This window comes from Choloepus didactylus, chromosome 4 (assembly GCF_015220235.1).
Source record: "Choloepus didactylus isolate mChoDid1 chromosome 4, mChoDid1.pri, whole genome shotgun sequence".
Classification (NCBI taxonomy): Eukaryota; Metazoa; Chordata; class Mammalia; order Pilosa; family Megalonychidae; genus Choloepus; species Choloepus didactylus.
The window spans coordinates 16,757,022-16,776,739 of NC_051310.1; the positions used below are offsets into that span (position 1 = coordinate 16,757,022).

The 19,718-nt window shown below is 37.6% G+C and overlaps 1 protein-coding gene across 2 annotated transcripts in view; it reads left to right on the forward strand.

Annotated features, from left to right (window-relative positions):
* Positions 1 to 1,212: 1,212 nt before the first annotated feature.
* The window catches only part of PPP4R3A (protein phosphatase 4 regulatory subunit 3A), a 34,208-nt gene continuing 15,702 nt past the window's right edge, over positions 1,213 to 19,718 (forward strand). For both annotated transcript variants that reach the window (XM_037832051.1, XM_037832052.1), the window contains exons 1-4: positions 1,213 to 2,200; positions 11,282 to 11,337; positions 13,808 to 13,906; positions 17,328 to 17,945. In XM_037832051.1, coding sequence (XP_037687979.1) covers positions 2,059 to 2,200; positions 11,282 to 11,337; positions 13,808 to 13,906; positions 17,328 to 17,945 — 915 coding nt within the window. In that variant the 5' untranslated portion in view covers positions 1,213 to 2,058. The remainder of the gene's footprint in view (positions 2,201 to 11,281; positions 11,338 to 13,807; positions 13,907 to 17,327; positions 17,946 to 19,718) is intronic.

Below are 19,718 nucleotides of genomic sequence, written 5' to 3' on the forward strand. Positions count from 1 at the left end.
AATTTTAAGTATGTTTAGAACAACTTGAGTATGTGAATCTACTTTTTGTAAATGAAAATTTAACAAAATCTAAACACAGATCAGGAATTTCCAATTAAAACTTGGTATTTGAACAGATTTGCTCTAAGGGTAAATTACACATTAGATTTTGTAGACAGTACGAAAAAAATGTAAAATACCTCATTAGCATCTTTTATATGATCACATGTTGAAATATTTTGAAAATACATTAAATAAAATACAACAAAATGAATTTCATCTGTTTCTTTTACTTTTCAAAAAATTAGCTTCTAGAAAACTTCAAAATCACACATTACTCGCATTATATTTCCAATGACAGCACTGCCCTAGACAGTCTGGAAAATAGTAAAAGCCCCCAGAGTGGTAGCTATTTGCATGATAGGAATGAAAATGCTATTTAATTCACTTATTTTATTTATTTATGTATTTTGTAAACAATAAAGTTTTAAAAAATAAATGTTTTAAAAAAGCTGGTGTTCAACAAAACAAAAAACAATATTTAATGTTGAGAATTACTCATTCTGATGATACAGTATTGCATTTGTCTTTACAAGCCCCTCATGTTCTTTTTTTTAACGAGGGCTAGAAAACAGAAGTTCTGATCAAGAAAAAAGGAACGGAGGTAGCGGGATTGCAAAATCAGGTTTTTGAATCGTCACTCCGAGCTTAATCCCAGACCTCGAGAACTAAAACGGCCAAGTTTCTAGACTCGCCACGACAGTGCGTGCCTCACGCTGCTCCCAAGCCGCGCGGCTGGCCTCGCTGACCAATCCTGTGGCCTTTCCCGGAAGCTTTTCAATTCCATCCCAAAGACCTGCCTGAAGTACACAAGGCTCCAGCGCCTCCCGAACCCCGCGACCGGGTGGGTCTCGAGTGTCCAGCCCAGCCCCAAAGGCGGCCCGGAAAGGACACTTTCGGAGATGGGCGCGCCGTGGTTAGAGCCCCAGGCCCTAGCCGCCCGGTCCCATCAGAGCAGGGGCAGCGGTGGCTGCACACAGACCCCACCAGGGGAGGCAGCCGGCAAACTGGAAGCCGGAGACGCCAAAGGCGTCGCTGAATGAAAGCAGGCCGGGAACGCAAAGGCTGCAAACCAACCCCACACCCCTTCCGAATCCTGGAGCGGGGTTGATGACGAACACAGGGCGCGACGGACGCACACGCCGCTCCGCGCGCGCACGGCGGTGCGTGCAGGGAAGCGCGAGGGAGCCTAGGGCCGTCACCGGCGCGACCAGCCCTCGGCCTACCCAGCTCCCGCTCCCGCCACCTAGGCAACTCGGCGCCCGCCTCCCGCCTCCGTCCGGGGCCTCCGCCGCAGCGAGGCGCTCAGCCTCGCTTCTATCTCTTTAAATGGTGGGGCTAACGGGTCGCCCCTGCAGCTGCTGCCTGGGAAGCCCCGCGCGCCGCTATTGAGGGGCGAACCAAGATGGCGGCGGCTTTGGCTTTCTGAGGAAGACGGAAGAGGTGGTGGCGGCAGCGAAGGGAAGGGACTTCCAACAGCCAGGAGTGCTCCGGCCGCTGCGGGCCCTCGGAATGTAACGAGCAGTGATAGCAGTAGCAGCAGGAGCTAGGCGCCCGTCGGGTTAGGACATTTTAAGCGGGAGGAGCGGAGCGGAGCCACCGACTGCGGTGGCAGAGCCAGGTATGAGGAAGGAAAACATGGCGGCGGTAGCGGCCTGAGGAGGCGTCGGCGACGCGGGAAGCGACTTCGCAGAGTTCATGGCGAAGGCGGGAGCAAGACGGTGACCCGCGCCCCGAGTTCTTAGCGCGGCGGGGAAAAGGCCGCGCGCAGCGCTGCCTCCCTTTCTCGGGGCGGCGGGGCTCGCCAGGCCTGGACAATAGTGCCAAGGAGCCGGAGGCGAGGAAAGGCGGCGGCCCAAAGCTCGGTCCCGGGAGCGGGCCATGCGGACGGCGGCGCGGCCCCGCGGCGGCCAGTGGCGGCAGTGAGGCCGGGGAGCGGTCGGCTTGCGGGCGCCCTCCCGCCTCCCCCAAACCCCGGGCCACTCCGGCGGGGCCCCGGCCCGGCCCCCGGGCGGCACGATGACCGACACCCGGCGGCGGGTGAAGGTTTACACCCTCAACGAGGATCGGCAGTGGGACGACCGAGGCACCGGGCATGTGTCGTCGGGCTACGTGGAGCGGCTGAAGGGCATGTCCCTGCTTGTCAGGGCCGAGAGCGACGGTAGGTGAAGCGCCCCTCGCGACCGGACCCTCGCCGCCCCTGCTGCTGTGGGCCTCCTCTGTGGTCCCCTGGGGGTGGTGACCCTCTCCCGGTGAGAACGGAGGGGGCGGCTGGGGCTGGGGGCGGCAGCCGCCTCGTGGGAGGGCGGGCCCTAGGGAGCCCCTGGAGAACGCTCGAAGTGTCCTTTCTCAGAGTGTCTGGTCTTTTATTTGGGCTCGTGTAGATCCAAGCTCCTTTGAGCTCTGCCGCCCTGAGTGTGGAGGGGTCGGGGACCTGGCGATCGGCAGCCGGGAGTGTGTTGTTCTTTTGCGCGCCTAGAGTGACCTTGAGAAGGGGACTGGTTAATCCGATCTTCTGCCTTAATCCACCCGTTTGTAAGGCAGTCATAAAACTTTTTCTTGGAACTAAGAAAGTTAGCGCTTTCTTTCTCTGAAGAGCATTTTATCTCGTTTTCACTCTCATTTGAACATTATCTCCGCTACATCTTTCTGTTCCGGTTGCAAGTTGGCAACACTGGTTCATGGGTCTGGCAGTTACCCTCGGCAGAGAAAATGCTTCTTTGCCGTGAGAAGATAGATTTGTGTTCGCCAGTGTTAGTTGTCTTTTTCTGGGTAGTAAAGCAGAATTTTGCGTGAAGTTTTAGTCTGTAAAAGTCCTGCAAAATTGGAATCAACTTTTGCGAGAATTTTGATTGTTCAAGTATAAATTCATATTTTGGCTTAGTTAACAGGTGGGGAGAAGTTGGCAGATACTTTTAAAACGTTTCACATCTGCCCTAGTGTTCGTGCTGCACATATTTTGAAACAAGTCTCAGAGTTCAAAGACCAAGTTGTTTGAAAATAACAGTCGCATTTTTAAAGACCTATTTCTTTTAAGGACTGCCACTTCTCTTAATGGCATACTGTGAATCTCGTTTATTTAAAGAATGTATTCACCTCAGGTAAAACTATTTTCAAATTGTTTTCTTCCGTCTGTCTTGTTACGTTACAGCCTACGATTTTATAGTAGCTTACTTCCAGTTTATTGTTATTCGTAATCGTTCTGTGTCTCAACTATTACAAACTCATTTCAAGCAGTCTGCTTCAATTGGATCCTCTACCCAGAACTCCAGTTCCATGAAAACAAACAAAACTCACCCGTGACTGGAGATTCTAGGGACATTGAATTGGAAAGGGGTAATTTGGATTATATTATCCATAAATTATAAGACTACACAAATTAACTTAAAACTGGAGAAAAATTATTTCCTTTTGGAGGCATTTTTTAAAGTTTTGAATACGTTAAGGATATTTCTCCAAGATCTATTTATTATTTGCCTTTTAAAATACGAATTTGTCGAATGTTAATGTGCTACATCTTTGGACATTTGGAACCTTCTTACATATGGGTTGGAAAGTGTAGGCTTTGCTTTTAGGTTTGGTTACTTTTTGAGATGAAAGCATGCTGTGAATTTTTGAAATGAAAGCATGTGGATCTTTGAAATCTCATTAGATAAAAATAATACATAAAAACTTCACATCATGTGTTTGATTTGTTATATAAAGCTCTTTGTTTATTTTTAAGTATTAAGGCTTAATGTCATACTCTCATGGGGAATCATAGTCTTCTAACATGATAATATAGGAATCTGATTGTTTTCTTATTTTGATTTTTACCACTTTGGAAAAATCAGTTTAGAGCGAAACTAAATCACTGATGATTACTTGTTAAATTTAAGTTGTAAGGAAAATTAAATCCAAACAATGAACTGAAAAAATTCCAACATGCTTGTGAAATATTATTGTAAATAACAATATTGTAAATAAAGTTCAATGATTAACATTTTTTCTAAAGGGAAATCTCCAAAAAGGAGTAACAGTCAGAATTTATTGAGTGCCTATTATATGCCAGAGAATCTTCAGGCAGTTTACTAGTATTGACTTATATCAGCACTCCTCTGAAGTAGGTTATTAAAGTAGAGTATTTTATAAATCATTAGATAATGTAGACTATTATTAGCTGTTTTATGCATAGGGAGACTGAGGCTTAGAGAAGCTAAATAGGTTGCTTATGATCATGTGGCTAGGTTAAGAGGCAAAGCTGGTGTTCAAACTCCAGCCAGTCTGGGTTTGATTGAGACTTGTAGCCTATGGCTTGAAGTTAGGTATTATCAATTATCATTTAATTATTATTATTAACTAACAATGAAGCCATATTGATATCTACTGGCATTTGCTGCTTTATACTTAGACTTGGTTTAATTCAAAGAAAATGAAAATAATTTTTAGCCAAAAGATATTTAAAAGTATGGATTATCTTCAAACCACACATTGAAAGTTTTGTATTAACTGCTATTTGGGTCATTCATTATTTGTGTGCTTCCTCCATTCTCCATTATAGGATAATTGAGATTTTCTTTTCATTGTAATGAACAAAATGGAAAGTTTCTGATTTTCTATAAAATGGGTCATTTACTCAATAGAAACAAAATTATTGAGCTTTTCTGTACTTGGGCAGGACCTAATCATTGGGCGTTTTTGTTTTTCCAAAGCTACCGGATTGAATGAGTCCAGTACTAATTTACCCATAGCTGTTTTACAAGATTCCTTAGATTTTCCGACCATTTCTTTAAAACAATATAAATATTTGATTTTTAACACTTATGCAAATATTTTGTAGTCTGTAAAAATTAGAAAATTTTCCAATGTGTAAATTTTCCACTTTAGAAATAGGCTGCTATTTTCCGTTTCAGCTAGTTTTGTAAGAAACTGCCCTGTGCTAGCTAGGGTGATGGGGGCTTTTGCATCCCTGTGAAATAGGTGGTGGTATCACTTTTTTATAGGTCTGTGCTCTCAGAAAGGTGGAGAAACTTGCCCAAAGTCATTTATCTATTAAGAAGTAGGTTTGGGATTCAAATTCAAGTCATTTATTTCAAGCCCAGGACAGTATCTGCTATACATAGTGCTTATAAATTACAAACAGTTTGGGGATTAAAAAAAATGTTTACAGTTTCGACATAAGTATAGCAAGGTTGTATAGTTTTCATTTTCTCATCATTTGGGTCTAAGTTAGAGGCAGGGAGACTGTAATAATGCTGTATCTCAACTGCAGGCTCAGTTCTTGTTGGAGGTGCTCATAAACTTACCTAAGAATCAGGAAGGCAATTTCTGAATGCAAGTGTTTGTGGCCTCCATGTTACAGGGCAGATTTGCCATGGGTGCGTTTGCCCTTCCAGTCAGATGCTGAGTGGCTGGGTAGATCTGCATCCCTTTTTGGAGGTGACAGATGCCCCACCAAGCTATGGAGCCCATTTCCTGGATTTCATCCTAATTGAGTAGGTTCCTCTTGGCAGAATAGCCATGTACTTACAATGTTACATCTTCCAGCAAAGATTATTTAGTATTGTTTTTTCTTCTTTCTGTTTATGCCATACCTACTTGTTAGCTCACTGACTTCTCATTTTGTGTTCAAATCATTCTATTTTGTTTCTCCATTATGGTTTTTACTGCCTTCACCCACGAGTTTTAGTATTACTAAAGAGAAGTAAATAAATTTCTCCATATGCTGAAGGATGTCTTTGGATATAAAATCCTATCCATGCTGATATTCTGCATTATTTGTCAAGCATCAAGAATACTGTTCTTATGCTTGGTTTTTAGTCTTAAGTTTTATAAAGTATTTTTATATTTCAAAATATTTTATCTGTTTGACTTGTCTGTTTCAGAGTTTATGAACTGTTGGAACATGGGGAAAATTAGAAATGAGGAAATGTTTTGTTCAGTGTAGCATTGCTAACTAATGGTAAAACTGGAATCCCATTCTTCAGCCTCTTTATAGAATTCTACCTTGGTTGTAGGTGGGTCTACCTTTATACCTACTATAATTAGAAAAGGAGGTCAGAACACTTTGGTGAAAAACTTTTTTTTCCTTTACTGTGGTGGGAGAAATGAAGAGAGATAGCATCAGCGTTTTTTTCTCTGCTATTCTTATGAACCAGTAAATGGTATAGAATCTTGCATACAGTAAGCATTCCAGTTTTATATTTAGCTACCAAGAAGAGCTCAGTGTCAGAATTGGGGGAAAGTTTTCACTTTGAAAAGTTTAAGGGCCATCAGCTACACAGGTTATAGCTGATGGAGTTTTAAGTGTGTTGGAAGCTTTTAATATAATGTTACCAAGTTTTTCCCTGAGATTTCATTTCAGTTTCTAAATGTCATTGTGTAAATTGTTGGGGTGATGGGGGGTGGTTTCAGGAAAGAAACAGAACACACACTTGCCATAGTTTTAAAGCTTACACTGGTTTTTTACTCTGATGAGTGTTTGGACTTCCAGTAAGTCATTCTTGGTGGTGCTTTCTTCCATCTGATAGCATTTACCTAAGTCCTTGTCCTTGACTTTGAACATAGGTAAAGACAACATAGCTAAGAGGCCTCAAGTCTTGAACAGCTTAATCAGGGTTACAGGGCTAAGATATTTATTCTGAAATCCTTCAGTATTTATCCAAATTAGAACTAAGGCCAGGACCTAAGTTTCTTAACCCCAAATGAAGTTCGTCCATACTACCTAAATCTGGTTTTTGGTTGGTTAATACTGAAGACAGAATCATAAAGGTTATAGGTACTATTTATAATGCCTCATTTAGCCAGTGAAAGGAAATGAGATCTTCTGAATGAGTGGATTTTCCATTTATCTTTGTGTATCAGAAATATTAAAATGTTGGCAGTTTTCATGAAATGCTTCCCAAATGTTGCATACTAGAATGCTTTCCTAAATGATATACTGAATCTGTGTTGGTTAACTTTTTGCTTGTAATGTGTTCCTGGATCATCATTACTAGTTTTTCATACAACAGTATGATGATGCCACTTAAATGTGATCATGTACTAAAAAACAGAATATTGTTTGAATGTCATTTATGTACTAGATATTGGGGAAAGCACTTTAATATAAACTTTCAGTTAATACTCATGGTAATCCTGTGAGATGTAGGTATTATTTTTCTTATCATGAACTCCTTAATGGAATAGTTCAGTGGATCTTTTTTTCTGCACTCAGAAACCTAGATTTTTATGTGAAATTTTCCCATTTGAAAATATTTTCACTAATCTTGCGTGTGTGTGTGTCATTTGTTTCAAAGATTGGGTCTCAAATCTCTGCTAGTTGGCTCTCATCTTGCACCTACTCCCCAGATGTGTTTTTGTTTTGTTTTGATGGGAGTGTGGTGGGAGTTGGCAACAGGATATAAGAAAGGCCCTCACATTTCTTTTTATGGGAAGAACCAAACTGTCATACAGCAAGGGAGGGAACATTTTTAATGACTTAATTGTCAGAACTGATAATTGTACTATTTGTTCTATGCACTTTTTCTTGATAGCACTGTGTGACTGCTTCTGTCTGCAGCTGTCTTGGTGATGTTCTGAGCAGTATCCTCTCCTATTTCATTGTTCACTCATTTCCTGAGTGTAAGCACCTCCATTTTAGCTATATATTTTGTGCATCTGTTTATGTCAGGATGCATAGATCTATCTCATTTAAAAGTAGCATGGTATTAGACTGTATTTATTTAACACAGTGCCCCCATTAGTGGCATAAAATAGTATAAAAGGGGAACTAGGAGTAAAGTAGAAGTATGTCTTTTGGTTTCATCTTACTGAAGACCAAAAGACTAGGTTAGTTTTCCATGCCCTAGCTTTTACAGCCTAGTACTCTCTTAGGGAACTTGATATTTGGGAAACAGAACTGGACTTCCTAAAGTGATCTCCCAGACCAAAGTCATGGAAATGACTGAAATTGATTTTAAGCGAGATTTTCCCTCTAACAATGCATCATATGGAATGACCCAGAGGAAAAAAAAAAACTTGTCAACACTAGAAGGTTTTAGTATAACTACATGTGTTTATTCTTGTTTTAGCCAGGACTTCAGGAAGAAACCCAGGCATACCCAGATCTGTGACTACTTCATACTTTCAACTGTGATTTTTCCTTTCTAATTGCCCTAATCCTGTAAACAGTTCTGAGAGTTCTGAAGCCAATGCAGAAGCAAACTGATAATTGGAAGATAATTGCTAATTGATATTAGGTAGCTGAAAATGGCATGCCACTGCTAATTTTTTTTTGCTTTGCTTTAGCTGCTGCCAACTCAAGGGGGTCTGTCTTTTCTTAAAAGCTCAGCTTGAAGTGATACACAGCTGCAACATCCTGTGCCTGCTGCTGTTGACCCTTTCCCTTTAACATTTTATTTAAACTTTTTATTTGAAGTATAACACATCAAAAAAGTACACAGATCATCAGTATTCAGCTTGATGAATTTTCACAAAATAGCCATCACTCAAATGAAGAAATAGAATGTAAGTAGCACTCTAGAATCCTATCCTGTGTCCCTTCCCATGGATAACCACCACCTTAACTTGTAGAACTTAGGCTGATTTTCTACAAATGGAATTATAGTGTATGTACTTTTGTATTAGGCTTCTTTCACTCTTTATGTTTCTAAGATTCATATATGTTGCTGCATTCATATATGTTTGGTTCATTCATTAACATTACTATATGGTATTCCATTGTATAGATTCTTGTATGTTAATTTATTTTAATAGCTTTATTGATATAATTCACATACATACATAACTTACCCATTTAAAATGTACAGTTAAATTTTTTTAGTATACTCATAGGTTCATCCATCACCACAATTTCATTTGAGACAACATTCACCCATTACCATCCTCCCCTTTCCCCTAAAGTCCTAAACAACCACTAATCCACTTTCTTTCTCTAAATTTGCATTCTCTGGACATGTCATATAAATGCAGTCATACAATATGTTGTCTTTTGTGACTGGTTTCTTCTACATAGCATGTTATTTTCAAGGTTCATCCATGTTGTAGCATTTGACAAGATTTCATTTCTCTTTTTTTATTGCTGAATAGTATTTTGTTTTACAGACATATCACATTTTAGTTATCCATTCCATCACTTGATGGACATTTGGGTTTTTGTATCTACTTTTTGGCTATTATGAATAGTGCTGCTGTGAACATTTGTGTACAGGTGTTTGTATGGGCATATGTTTTCGTTTCTCCTAGGTATACGTAAGAGTGGAATTGCTGGGTAACTTTACGTTTAACATTCTGAGGAACTACCAAACTGTTTTCCAAAGTGGATGCCCCATTTTACCTTCCCACCAGTAATGTATGAAGGGTAGAAGTATTCCACATCCTGGCTAACACTTGTTATTTTCCATTTTTACGATAATAGCCATCCTATTGGGTGTGAAGTGTATCTCATTGTGGTTTTGATTTGCATTTCCCTAATGACTGATGGTGTTGAGTATTTTTTCATTTGCTTATTGGCTATTTGTATATCTTTCTTGGAGAAATGTCTGTTCATATCCTTGCCCATTTTTAAATTGTTGTCTTTTTATTAATGAGTTATAAGAGTTCTTTATATATTCCGGATACAAGTCTCTTACCAGATACATGATTTGCAGATATTTTATCCCATTCTATATGTTGGCTTTTCACACAGTTAAAAGATGGTATCATTGTCACTTGTGTTTGCATACTTGAAATTTTAAAATCACTTTACTTTCTTGGTGTGATTCTATGCCATTACACTTCATGTGTCTTCTGAAATATGATTTTATAATGTAATCCGAATTTTGTGTTCATTGTATTATTTATGTAGTTTTCTAGTGGTGGATTACTTTTTGAGGACATAAATTGCATTTCAAAGTAGGTTTTTTGGAATGTATTTCTCACAGAAAACATGTTGTAAATATAAATGCATGCCCTGACTTATCTTTTAAAGTATGATCCATAATGTACCTGACATACTTTATGATTTCAATGGAAAATAATAGAAAACAATTTTTGTTCTCGTAGTTAAAAAAAAAAAATGAAAGAGAATATTTACTAATATAGAGGAAGAAGTATTTATAAGGGACTTGGGTCATAGAGTATTATTTTAATGCATTTGCTGCTTTTTCTTGTTACACATTATTAGCAGAATTCTTAGTAATCACCAAAATAAAGATCCCTTTGTGCATAAAGTGAATTGGAGGGGCACTAATGTTGAGGATGTTCAGATACCTTAGGTGCAGAAAAGAGGTAGTTTTGGGTTGAGCAGTTCACCTGTGCTGCTAGACACAGTGTGAAGATTGGTGTGTAGTGGGAAAGTTGTTCATATGCACAGGGCATTAACATATTAAATCATCCCAACACTTTACCATATTCAGTATCACTACCATTCTGAGCATTTAGTGAATGATCACTATATGGGACAGCATCAGCTGGTTTTTAACATAAAAACAAACTAAATTTGTAAATGTTCAGAGCACCTTTTCTCAACTGTCTTGTCTCTTTTGAATGGGTAAAGCAATGTAAGAAAGACTGAAAGCTGTGGAGGAGAGGCAGCTGCAGAGAAAACTGCTTCTTTCCAAACTTTTTTTTTTTTTTGGTCCAGGTAATGCACCAGGAGGATAAAATGGAACTGGTTTTTGAAGGGAGAGGATGATAATTTCATAGTCTTAAAATTTGTTTTTTTCACACAGAGCAGTAGTTACTTCGTAACTATCATGAGTGTCTTATTGTACTGCCTGGGAATAATTGGTAATGTGCAGATTAGTTTACAATGAGGAATAGATTGATTATTTGAAGATGGAAAAGTGTGGCAATTTCTGTATTAGGATACAGAAATACCAGACTTTTTGAAGGTTAAGTGTAATTTGGGAATGTACTTGGGTGATGGATGATATGCTTGATGTTGTAAACTTTTTGCAAATGAATTCACATTTTAGTTTTACAGTCTGAGTCAACACAGTATATCGAAGATTTAAACCCATGTCATCTGGGTTGATCACACTGTGCTGTCACTGCCCTATGCTGTCAATAAATTGTTAGAACTTCTGTTACCATCCAGTAGTCATGCCTGTTCCAGATTGTCATGTCCTTCCTGTTAAAGATGTACATTATATTTAAACCTGTATTATTTTTAAAATGACGAATTTCTCATTAATCGAAGTTCTGTGTTCAATAAAGGAAATGTGTATGTATATAAGGGAGTATAATATGATGCAATGTCTTTTCTATTTCTATTTACTAGGTTCTCTGCTTTTAGAGTCCAAAATCAATCCTAACACTGCATACCAGAAACAACAGGTAAAATTTTGAAGACGTTTTCATCTTGCATTTTATCCTTTAAATTTAGTGACTGAATGAAAATTATATCCCATTTGATTCTTTTATATAATGAAAAATTCATCACATAATTCTAAAATAGAATTTCTGCCAATCTCTGTAGTGTATAAATCAATCATTTTAATTAAAAAAAAAGTTAAAACTAAAACAGTTTCCTTGTTCCTTCCTTTAAAAAAAGTGAGCATTTATGCGATAATTAGCTGCTAACATAGCTAAATGTCTTCCCTTGGTGTTATAGATGCTAGTGCAGAAGGAATATTGGTATCTTCCTAAATAGCAACTGAGTGTTGATAGAATTCTGAATTCTTACATACCTGAATAGGGCTTTATAATGATGTTACAGTTTTTGAAGATAATTTTCAATTTGAGTACACTCTCTTTCTTGTACCATTTTGACCAACAAGAAAGATCTGAAATTAAATATTTTTCTTAGTACCTATTAGCACTGTCATCAAGTGGTATTTATTCAGTACTCACGCATAGATAGTACTGAGTTTGAATAGCAGTCACTTTGCCTGCCTGGAATCAAGGATCTCTAGAGGTCCTTGAAGATAGTAAGCAGGGTCTTTGAGATATTTTTAAAAGCTCTGAGTAAAAATTGTGGATTTGTCCTACTAGTAATGCTGTACAACCTAATCAAATTGTCATTTGCTTCTGCCTGGCATCACTTTAATTCAGTGAGAGACTACCAGTCTCATGTCTTATGATTAACAGTTATATAAGTGACAGAACAGCATTAATACACAGTTTAGCAGACAAACTTTTTTTTAATTAAGTTTTATTGAAATATATTCATGTACCATACAGTCATCCATGGTGTACAATCAACTGTTCACACTACTATCATATAGTTATGCATTCATCACCCCAGTCTATTTTTGAACATTTTCCTTACACCAGAGAGACTCAGAATAAGAATAAAAAATAAAAGGAAAAACGAACACCCAAACCATCCCCCTCATCCCACCCTATTTTTCATTTAGTTTTTTGTTCCCATTTTTCTACTCATCCATCCATACACTGGATAAAGGGAGTGTGATCCACAAGGCTTTCACAATCACACTGGTCACCCCTTGTCAGCTACATTGTTATACACTCATCTTCAAGAGTCAAGGCTACTGAGTTGGAGTTTGATAGTTTCAAGTATTTACTTCTAGCTATTCCAGTACATTAAAACCTAAAAAGTGTTATCTATATAGTTCATAAGAATGTCCCCCAGAGTGACCTGTCGACTCCATTTGAAATCTCTCAGCCACTGGAACTTTATTTCGTTTCATTTTACATCCCCCTTTTGGTCAAGAAGATGTTCTCAATCCCATGATACAGGTCCAGATTCATCCCCAGGAGTAGCAGACAAACTTTGAAATATGAGATCTATTTGTATATCATAAGAGGTGTTCGTGGCAGTGAAAAGGACCACTGTAATAGAATTATAGATCCTTTAAGTTACCTTAAAGATAATCTAGTCATGTTCCCTCCTCAGTAACAGTAATCTTGATCATTCTGATAGATGCACAGGCAGATTTTGCATGGCTACTTTTGGCTGTTTATTAGATTGAATTATTTTTTCGTTATATTTTACTCAGATTTATCTAACTGTTAACTTCTACTCACTCCTAATCTTCTCTTTGGGCTAGTTTGAAAAAAAGATAACCATATCTTTTTTAAATGTGACACTCCCTAGTACTATTTAACATTTCTTAAATAAAATGGTTTATAGACCTCTCTTAATGAGAGGCCCTTTTTTAAAATGGTTGACCACCTTGACTCTCTATATTTATCTGCAGTCAGTAAGTTCAAAAGGATATTATAGACCCTAAAAATATTTTTATTGATGTTTATCTGAGTAGCACTGAAGAGGTGGTAGATGCTAGGAGTTTGTTGCTTCTTGAACCACAGCACTTTGACAAAGTTTTTTTTTTAAAAATCTGCCCAAGTAAATGTTCATTTATTACAAATTTAGCCAATAAAGGACTTCTGTGCCTCAGCTTAACAATACCTGATGTTGACAGTGGAGCAGAGAGAGGAGGGGGGGGCTTTGTTTAATCACCTCCTCCTGACATGCCCTAGTTACTATGTGCTCAGACTTCCTCTTTGGGCATTTCGACCAGGGCATAACATATAACTTAATGTGTAAGCAAAGGAATGGTATGAGGTTTACTTTGTGTTTTTTTAGTATGTAAACTTTATGTACTTATTTATAGTGCTTTCTATATATTGGTTTATAAACCTCCTTAAGCAAAACATTGTTTTCATCTTAGAAGCAGAACAAAGTGAAGTGTAGAAAGGCATTGGTAATAACCACTATCAATGTTGCAAAATGTAAAAATGAGTGTTGGTCTCAATTCCTTGTTGGTTGGTTTGCCTTTTACTCTGCAGTTGTTCTTGATAATGTATCTTAATTATTCAGACTCCTTTTTTTTCTCCCAAGGACACTTTGATTGTGTGGTCTGAAGCAGAAAATTATGACTTGGCCCTTAGCTTTCAAGAAAAAGCTGGATGTGATGAAATTTGGGAAAAAATATGTCAGGTAATTTTTAGAATAGAAAACCAATATGATCTCTAATTATTCTGTTTTGTTTTGTTTTGTTTTGGCCATGCTTTTAGCTAATGACCAGGATTGTAAATAAGTAAAACAAGCATTTCATATAGTTGTCTTTTAAATTCACTGCTATCTTGAAAAACTTGATTATAGGAAAGAATATTCCTATGTCTTTTCAGCCAAGACTTTTGCTTTTTTTAATATCCAACTGCCTTCTTGAGAGCTTCCCTTGGAAGAGTTCACTAGCATTTCTCAAACTTGAATAGTCCAAAACCAAACTTAATATTCTCACCTCGATCTTTTAATTCACCACTCTCTCTGAACTTGGTAAATGCCACCCATTTGCTGAAACCAGAAACTTGGGCATCATATTTATCCTTCCCTCATGCCTCAAATGCATTCAGTCCCTCAGTAATAAAATTTTAGATCCATTCACTTAACTTCATTTTCGCTGCTATCACAGTTTTCTAACCCACCATCATTTCTGGCTGATTTTTTGCTTTCATCTTGACTGGTTCGTTGGTCTTCCCAAATCCATATAGAAACTAGAGTAATCTTTTTAAAAATGTAAGTCTGCTCACATCACTCCTGTTTAGTGACTTCTTATGGCTCTTGAAATAAAACCCAAACCTTACACAAGGTCTTGAGCAGTATGTCACTGGATGTCTCTTCAACCACATCTTGCCTTTCAGGGTGAATGGTTCCAATTGATTCTAGACTTTTTCTAGCGACTCTGGTACCTGTTTGGTGATGTAATCTCCACAGTCTTGTGTCAGTGTTCATTTTTTTATGTGCTCAGTGGCTAAAGCCATTGCCTCTTGTTATGAACTCATTTAGGCCATTGCTTCCTAGGGAAGGATTCTCCATCTCTGCATTTACTTTAACTGGAGAATAATTGTCAGCAAATTCCTAAATTTGATGGGTCTCAAAGTGTGATCCGCAGAGAAGCAGCATGAGTATGACCTGAGAACTTGATAGAAATGTGAAGTCTGAAACCTCCAACCCAGACCTACTTACTGAATCATAATTTCCGCATAAAGCTCAGTAATTATGTTTTAGCAAGCCCGTCTACATCCAACTTTTTCTATAAAAGGCAAGGTAGTAAATATTTTAGGCTTTGCAGACCACACAGTCTTGCAGCTACTCAGTTCTGCTGCTGTTGCATGAAAGTAGCTGTAAACAGCACACAAATGAATGTCGCTGTGTTTCAATAAAACTTTATTTACAAAAACAGGCAGAAGGCTGGATTTGTCGACCCTGATTTAGGTGGTTCTGATGCAGCCTGAAGTTTGAGGGTCACCTTAATAGAAGCTCTAGTGTCCTTCATACACAGTTTTTCATTAACTTGTAAATTTTATTTCTGCTGTGTCTTTTGCTCACCTGTAGTTCTAATAAATTAAACTGCCTGTCAGGCTATCCCTGTCAGGCTGTCCCTTTCCTTATCTTAACACAGGAGGGGCTAACACCGTTAATATCTGAATGTCTTCTTTTTGCTTTCTGGCGCATACAGTTGTTTTTGTAGCTAGATTTTGACCAATGGAGTTCTCCCATAGAAAGAGAAATAAGATTAATGGTATGCTAAAAGCATCCATTATTCAGACAAATTCAGTTCTCCTTCACCTTTCTGTCTTGGACAGTCCCACACTGAACAAAATCTTTTATTAGGCCAATATCTAGCACAACCCTGGACTTGATCTGTTACAGTCCTGCCTGGTTCCCCTTTAATATTGTTAGATCTATATGGTATCTTTCCTTGGTCTTTAATGCCATAAGTTTTTCACTTGTCTTCACTTATGGCACAGGTAGTAATACTTGCATGTTCTCCCTACAGTAACTCTCTTGGGAGACACTGGCTAGTTCATGTTGTTGTTTTCTGGTCTTCCCTTCCAAATTTTTATAGTTTTTGTTTAAGGTGTTGTTTCTCGTTCTTTTATGGATTCTGTCTGCACTGCTTTCCCTTTATTTGTATCTCTTTTGTGGCCTTCACATTATAATTTTCTTCATACCTATTCAGCCTAACTTAGAAATTCTCATCCTTTCTCTTAAGGAAAAGTTTCTTCTAGCTTAGTTTGCCTTTATTTTGTTTCCGTTCTTCCATTGCTCCTATATTATTATATTCTAGAATTAAGACCTGAAGCATATTTATGGAATTATTGCAGTGTCACTGTAATTCTCCCTAAGAAGATCAGATTCCTAGAATATTTTAAACATAAGACTTTTTGATTTATCTTCTTTCAGATTTGCAAAGATGTGATTGAGCTGTTTCTTTATCTTAACTCAAGAAGATGGCATATTCTCATTATAAGAAGGGCTCTCATCCCTTTTCATTTGGTTTATTAAAAAAATTCTATCATTCTTCTATAGGTAAAGCTATAGCATGAATCTAAAGCTATGATGAGAGTTTAGGTAATTAACAAATTCAGAGTCAGCTGGAGACCATGCCAGGTATACAAGCTAACTAGTGTGCCTAGCCTCCTTTCGCTGCTGTTGCCCACTGGGTTAAGGTCAAGATCATATTACCTTGCAGCATGTATTTCAAGACAAATAATCCAGGCCCTTTTCCCTTTCTATGTCTACCAATAATATCTCTTAACCATGCTAAGCAATTTGATTCTTTGGATATTTCATATGAGGCCTAATTTTACCATCCCTTTACCATTCTACTTGGCCTTTTAGGCTGCCTTAGTGGTCACTGTCTCAAATTGTAGAGCCAAGATAGCAAAACATTTCATTTCAAATTCTATCCTTGATCTTTTGTAGAAATAATGCTTTTACCTTCAAGTCCGTTTAATGTATTTAATTGTTAAAACTTCTAAGTTGTCTTTTTATAATTTGAGGCTCTACATTGACCTAAAGTTTGGGGTTTATCATAGACTTTAGAGCTTCTGAGGGGCTGTGAAGGGTACAGATTTGGGTGCATAAAATGGAAAGCTTTTCCGTGGTTTGGTTACTTAACTTTCAGCAGATACTTGGTGGCTGTACTGCATACAGGTTGCATTTCATGTGTGGCTTCATTTTTTTTATTTTTCGGGCCACCATCCAAAATTTATAGTAATTAGTGATTTACTTGATCCAAAGCCAATTTGTACATGCACTTTCTTGGTTCCTAGAATCAATTGACATCAGTTATCTTCCTTGTTGCTTACGCTTATATATATGTTCTTTGATAACAGCATTATGATATTTGATATTCATTTGAATTTTACTTAAAATGAAACACTGAAGAGCTTGGTTGTAGTTATCTGGAGTACAATCCTGAGGAAAGTGTATGTTTTAGCACCAGCCTTCTACGTTGTGGGTATGCAACATCTCTTGTATTCATCTAAGAATATCATTAAGATATGCTGGTTTTAAAAAAAAAGATCTGCTGGTTTATATTTTGTCAGCTATCATAAATCCTTTTTAATAGGTTCAAGGAAAGGACCCTTCAGTGGATATCACTCAGGACCTTGTGGATGAATCTGAAGAGGAGCGTTTTGATGATATGTCATCACCAGGTTTAGAATTGCCATCATGTGAATTAAGTCGCCTGGAAGAAATTGCAGAACTTGTGGCATCATCTTTACCTTCCCCTCTTCGTCGTGAAAAACTTGCACTAGCACTGGAAAATGAGGGTTATATTAAAAAGCTCTTAGAGCTTTTTCATGTGTGTGAGGATTTGGAAAATATTGAAGGACTGCACCACTTGTATGAAATTATCAAAGGTATCTTCCTCTTGAATCGAACTGCTCTATTTGAAGTTATGTTCTCTGAGGAATGTATAATGGACGTCATTGGATGCTTAGAATATGATCCTGCTTTATCGCAACCACGAAAACACAGGGAATTTCTAACAAAAACAGCCAAGTTTAAAGAAGTGATTCCCATATCAGATCCAGAGCTGAAACAAAAAATTCATCAGACATACAGAGTTCAGTACATACAAGATATGGTTCTACCTACCCCTTCAGTCTTTGAAGAAAATATGTTATCAACACTTCACTCTTTTATCTTTTTCAATAAGGTGGAAATTGTTGGTATGTTGCAGGTGAGTTAGAGCATTTCTTTTTTTCCTTCTTAAAAAAATACCCTACTTGATTGATACCATTTAAATTGCTAATTATCTCCAACAGGAATCATTTTAAAAACCTAAATTGAGTTTTAATTATGTTTGTATCTTAAGTCATATATTCTGGTGATATTACAAGAGATTATCATACATAATGCTATGAGACCAGAAAGTTGTGTTTGGGGTAGGGAAGGTAAGTGTAATTAAGAAGTCTGGCTTGCAGAAATTATAAGAGGATGATCTAAATGAAATTATTGAATACAGAATTTTAGAGTTATTGCTCTGTCAGTTGGCATAGAATAGATAGATTGGAAGAGCAAAATAAAATAGAGTCAAGAGACATGATATTCAGGGTAGATATAAATGCTTATATTTATAGAAATCCCAGGTAATAAGATAATGAAGTCCTGATTAAATACCTATTAATTGCTTGAACCTCCCACTGTATTATCCCATAGTACATAAATTGGCCTCTTCTGACTGAAATAGTTGTTTACATATTGCAAAGATTTGTTGCACACCTCCGTGTCTTTTTCTTTTGTTTCTCTAATACCCATGATATAAGAAAAACAGATAATGTGATATGACTTAGAAGATACTACCTCGTAAGACTTCACCTCAGGTCTACGAATGAAATACCTATTTGAAACCTAGATTTGTTAAATTTAGAAATGAGGGCCAATATGGGCCACACACTCCTTTGTCTAGTTTATGGATGGATGAGTAGAAAAATGGGGAAAGGAAAAAAAAAAGGCACCCAGTGTTCCTTTTTACTTTAATTGTTCTTTTTCACTTTAATTTTTATTCTTATTTGTGTGTGTGTGGTAATGAAAATGTCAAAAATTAATTTTGGTGATGAATGCACAACTACATAATGGTACTGTAAACAATTGAATGTACGCTTTGTTTTGTATGACTGCATGGTATGTGAATGTATCTCAATAAATATGAATTTTTAAAAAAATGAGGGCCAGTAATGTCAGTAATCATTGCTTGGTAGCATACGTTACAAACGGGAATGTGTTTAATCTTCATGTTTGCTCTTTTTTAGACAATTGCATTGTTTTCAGTGTCCTTGCCTTTTCCAGCTTTAAATAAATATGTAAATTACAATAGATACATCAGTTTTTACCTAGGTAAACCGCTTTCCTAGAACTCTTAATAGTTCATGTTCACTAATTTGGCATGTTTTCCATTTACTTAAAACAGACATGTAAACAAATAATATAGATAATATAGTCTGATAAGTATGATAGCAATCCTCAGCATATTTTGAGTGATGATAATGGAGGAAGGAGTAGATTCTGGTACACATTCCCATTCATTCTTTGATAAGGATCTAATTTTTGCTAGCTGCCTACTAGGACCTCTATTCTGGTCCAGTTTTGACTCTTGGTTTCCTTGGATAGTCCTGAGTTCTACTGATCCCTTTCTTTAGGTCCATATAGTTCTTGTTCTGTTTGTACACTTCCATGTTTTTTTGGCTTTGTGCCTTGAAATGGCTATGTTAATCTTTAAGTATTAATTATTTCAAGTTGTTAAGGCTTTGCTTTCCTACAATATATGCAAAATGCTGACTGCCAGTGCTCTGTAAAATATTCTATTTCTCTTGATGCTAGATACTTGTATCCAAAGTGCTATTGTGAAGAGAAGGAACATTTTACATATTTTTTTGGCAAGGAGTGTTTGTGGTACAATTTAAAGCAGGTTCCCTCCTACCTTAGACACACAATCACATCTTATCATACCCTC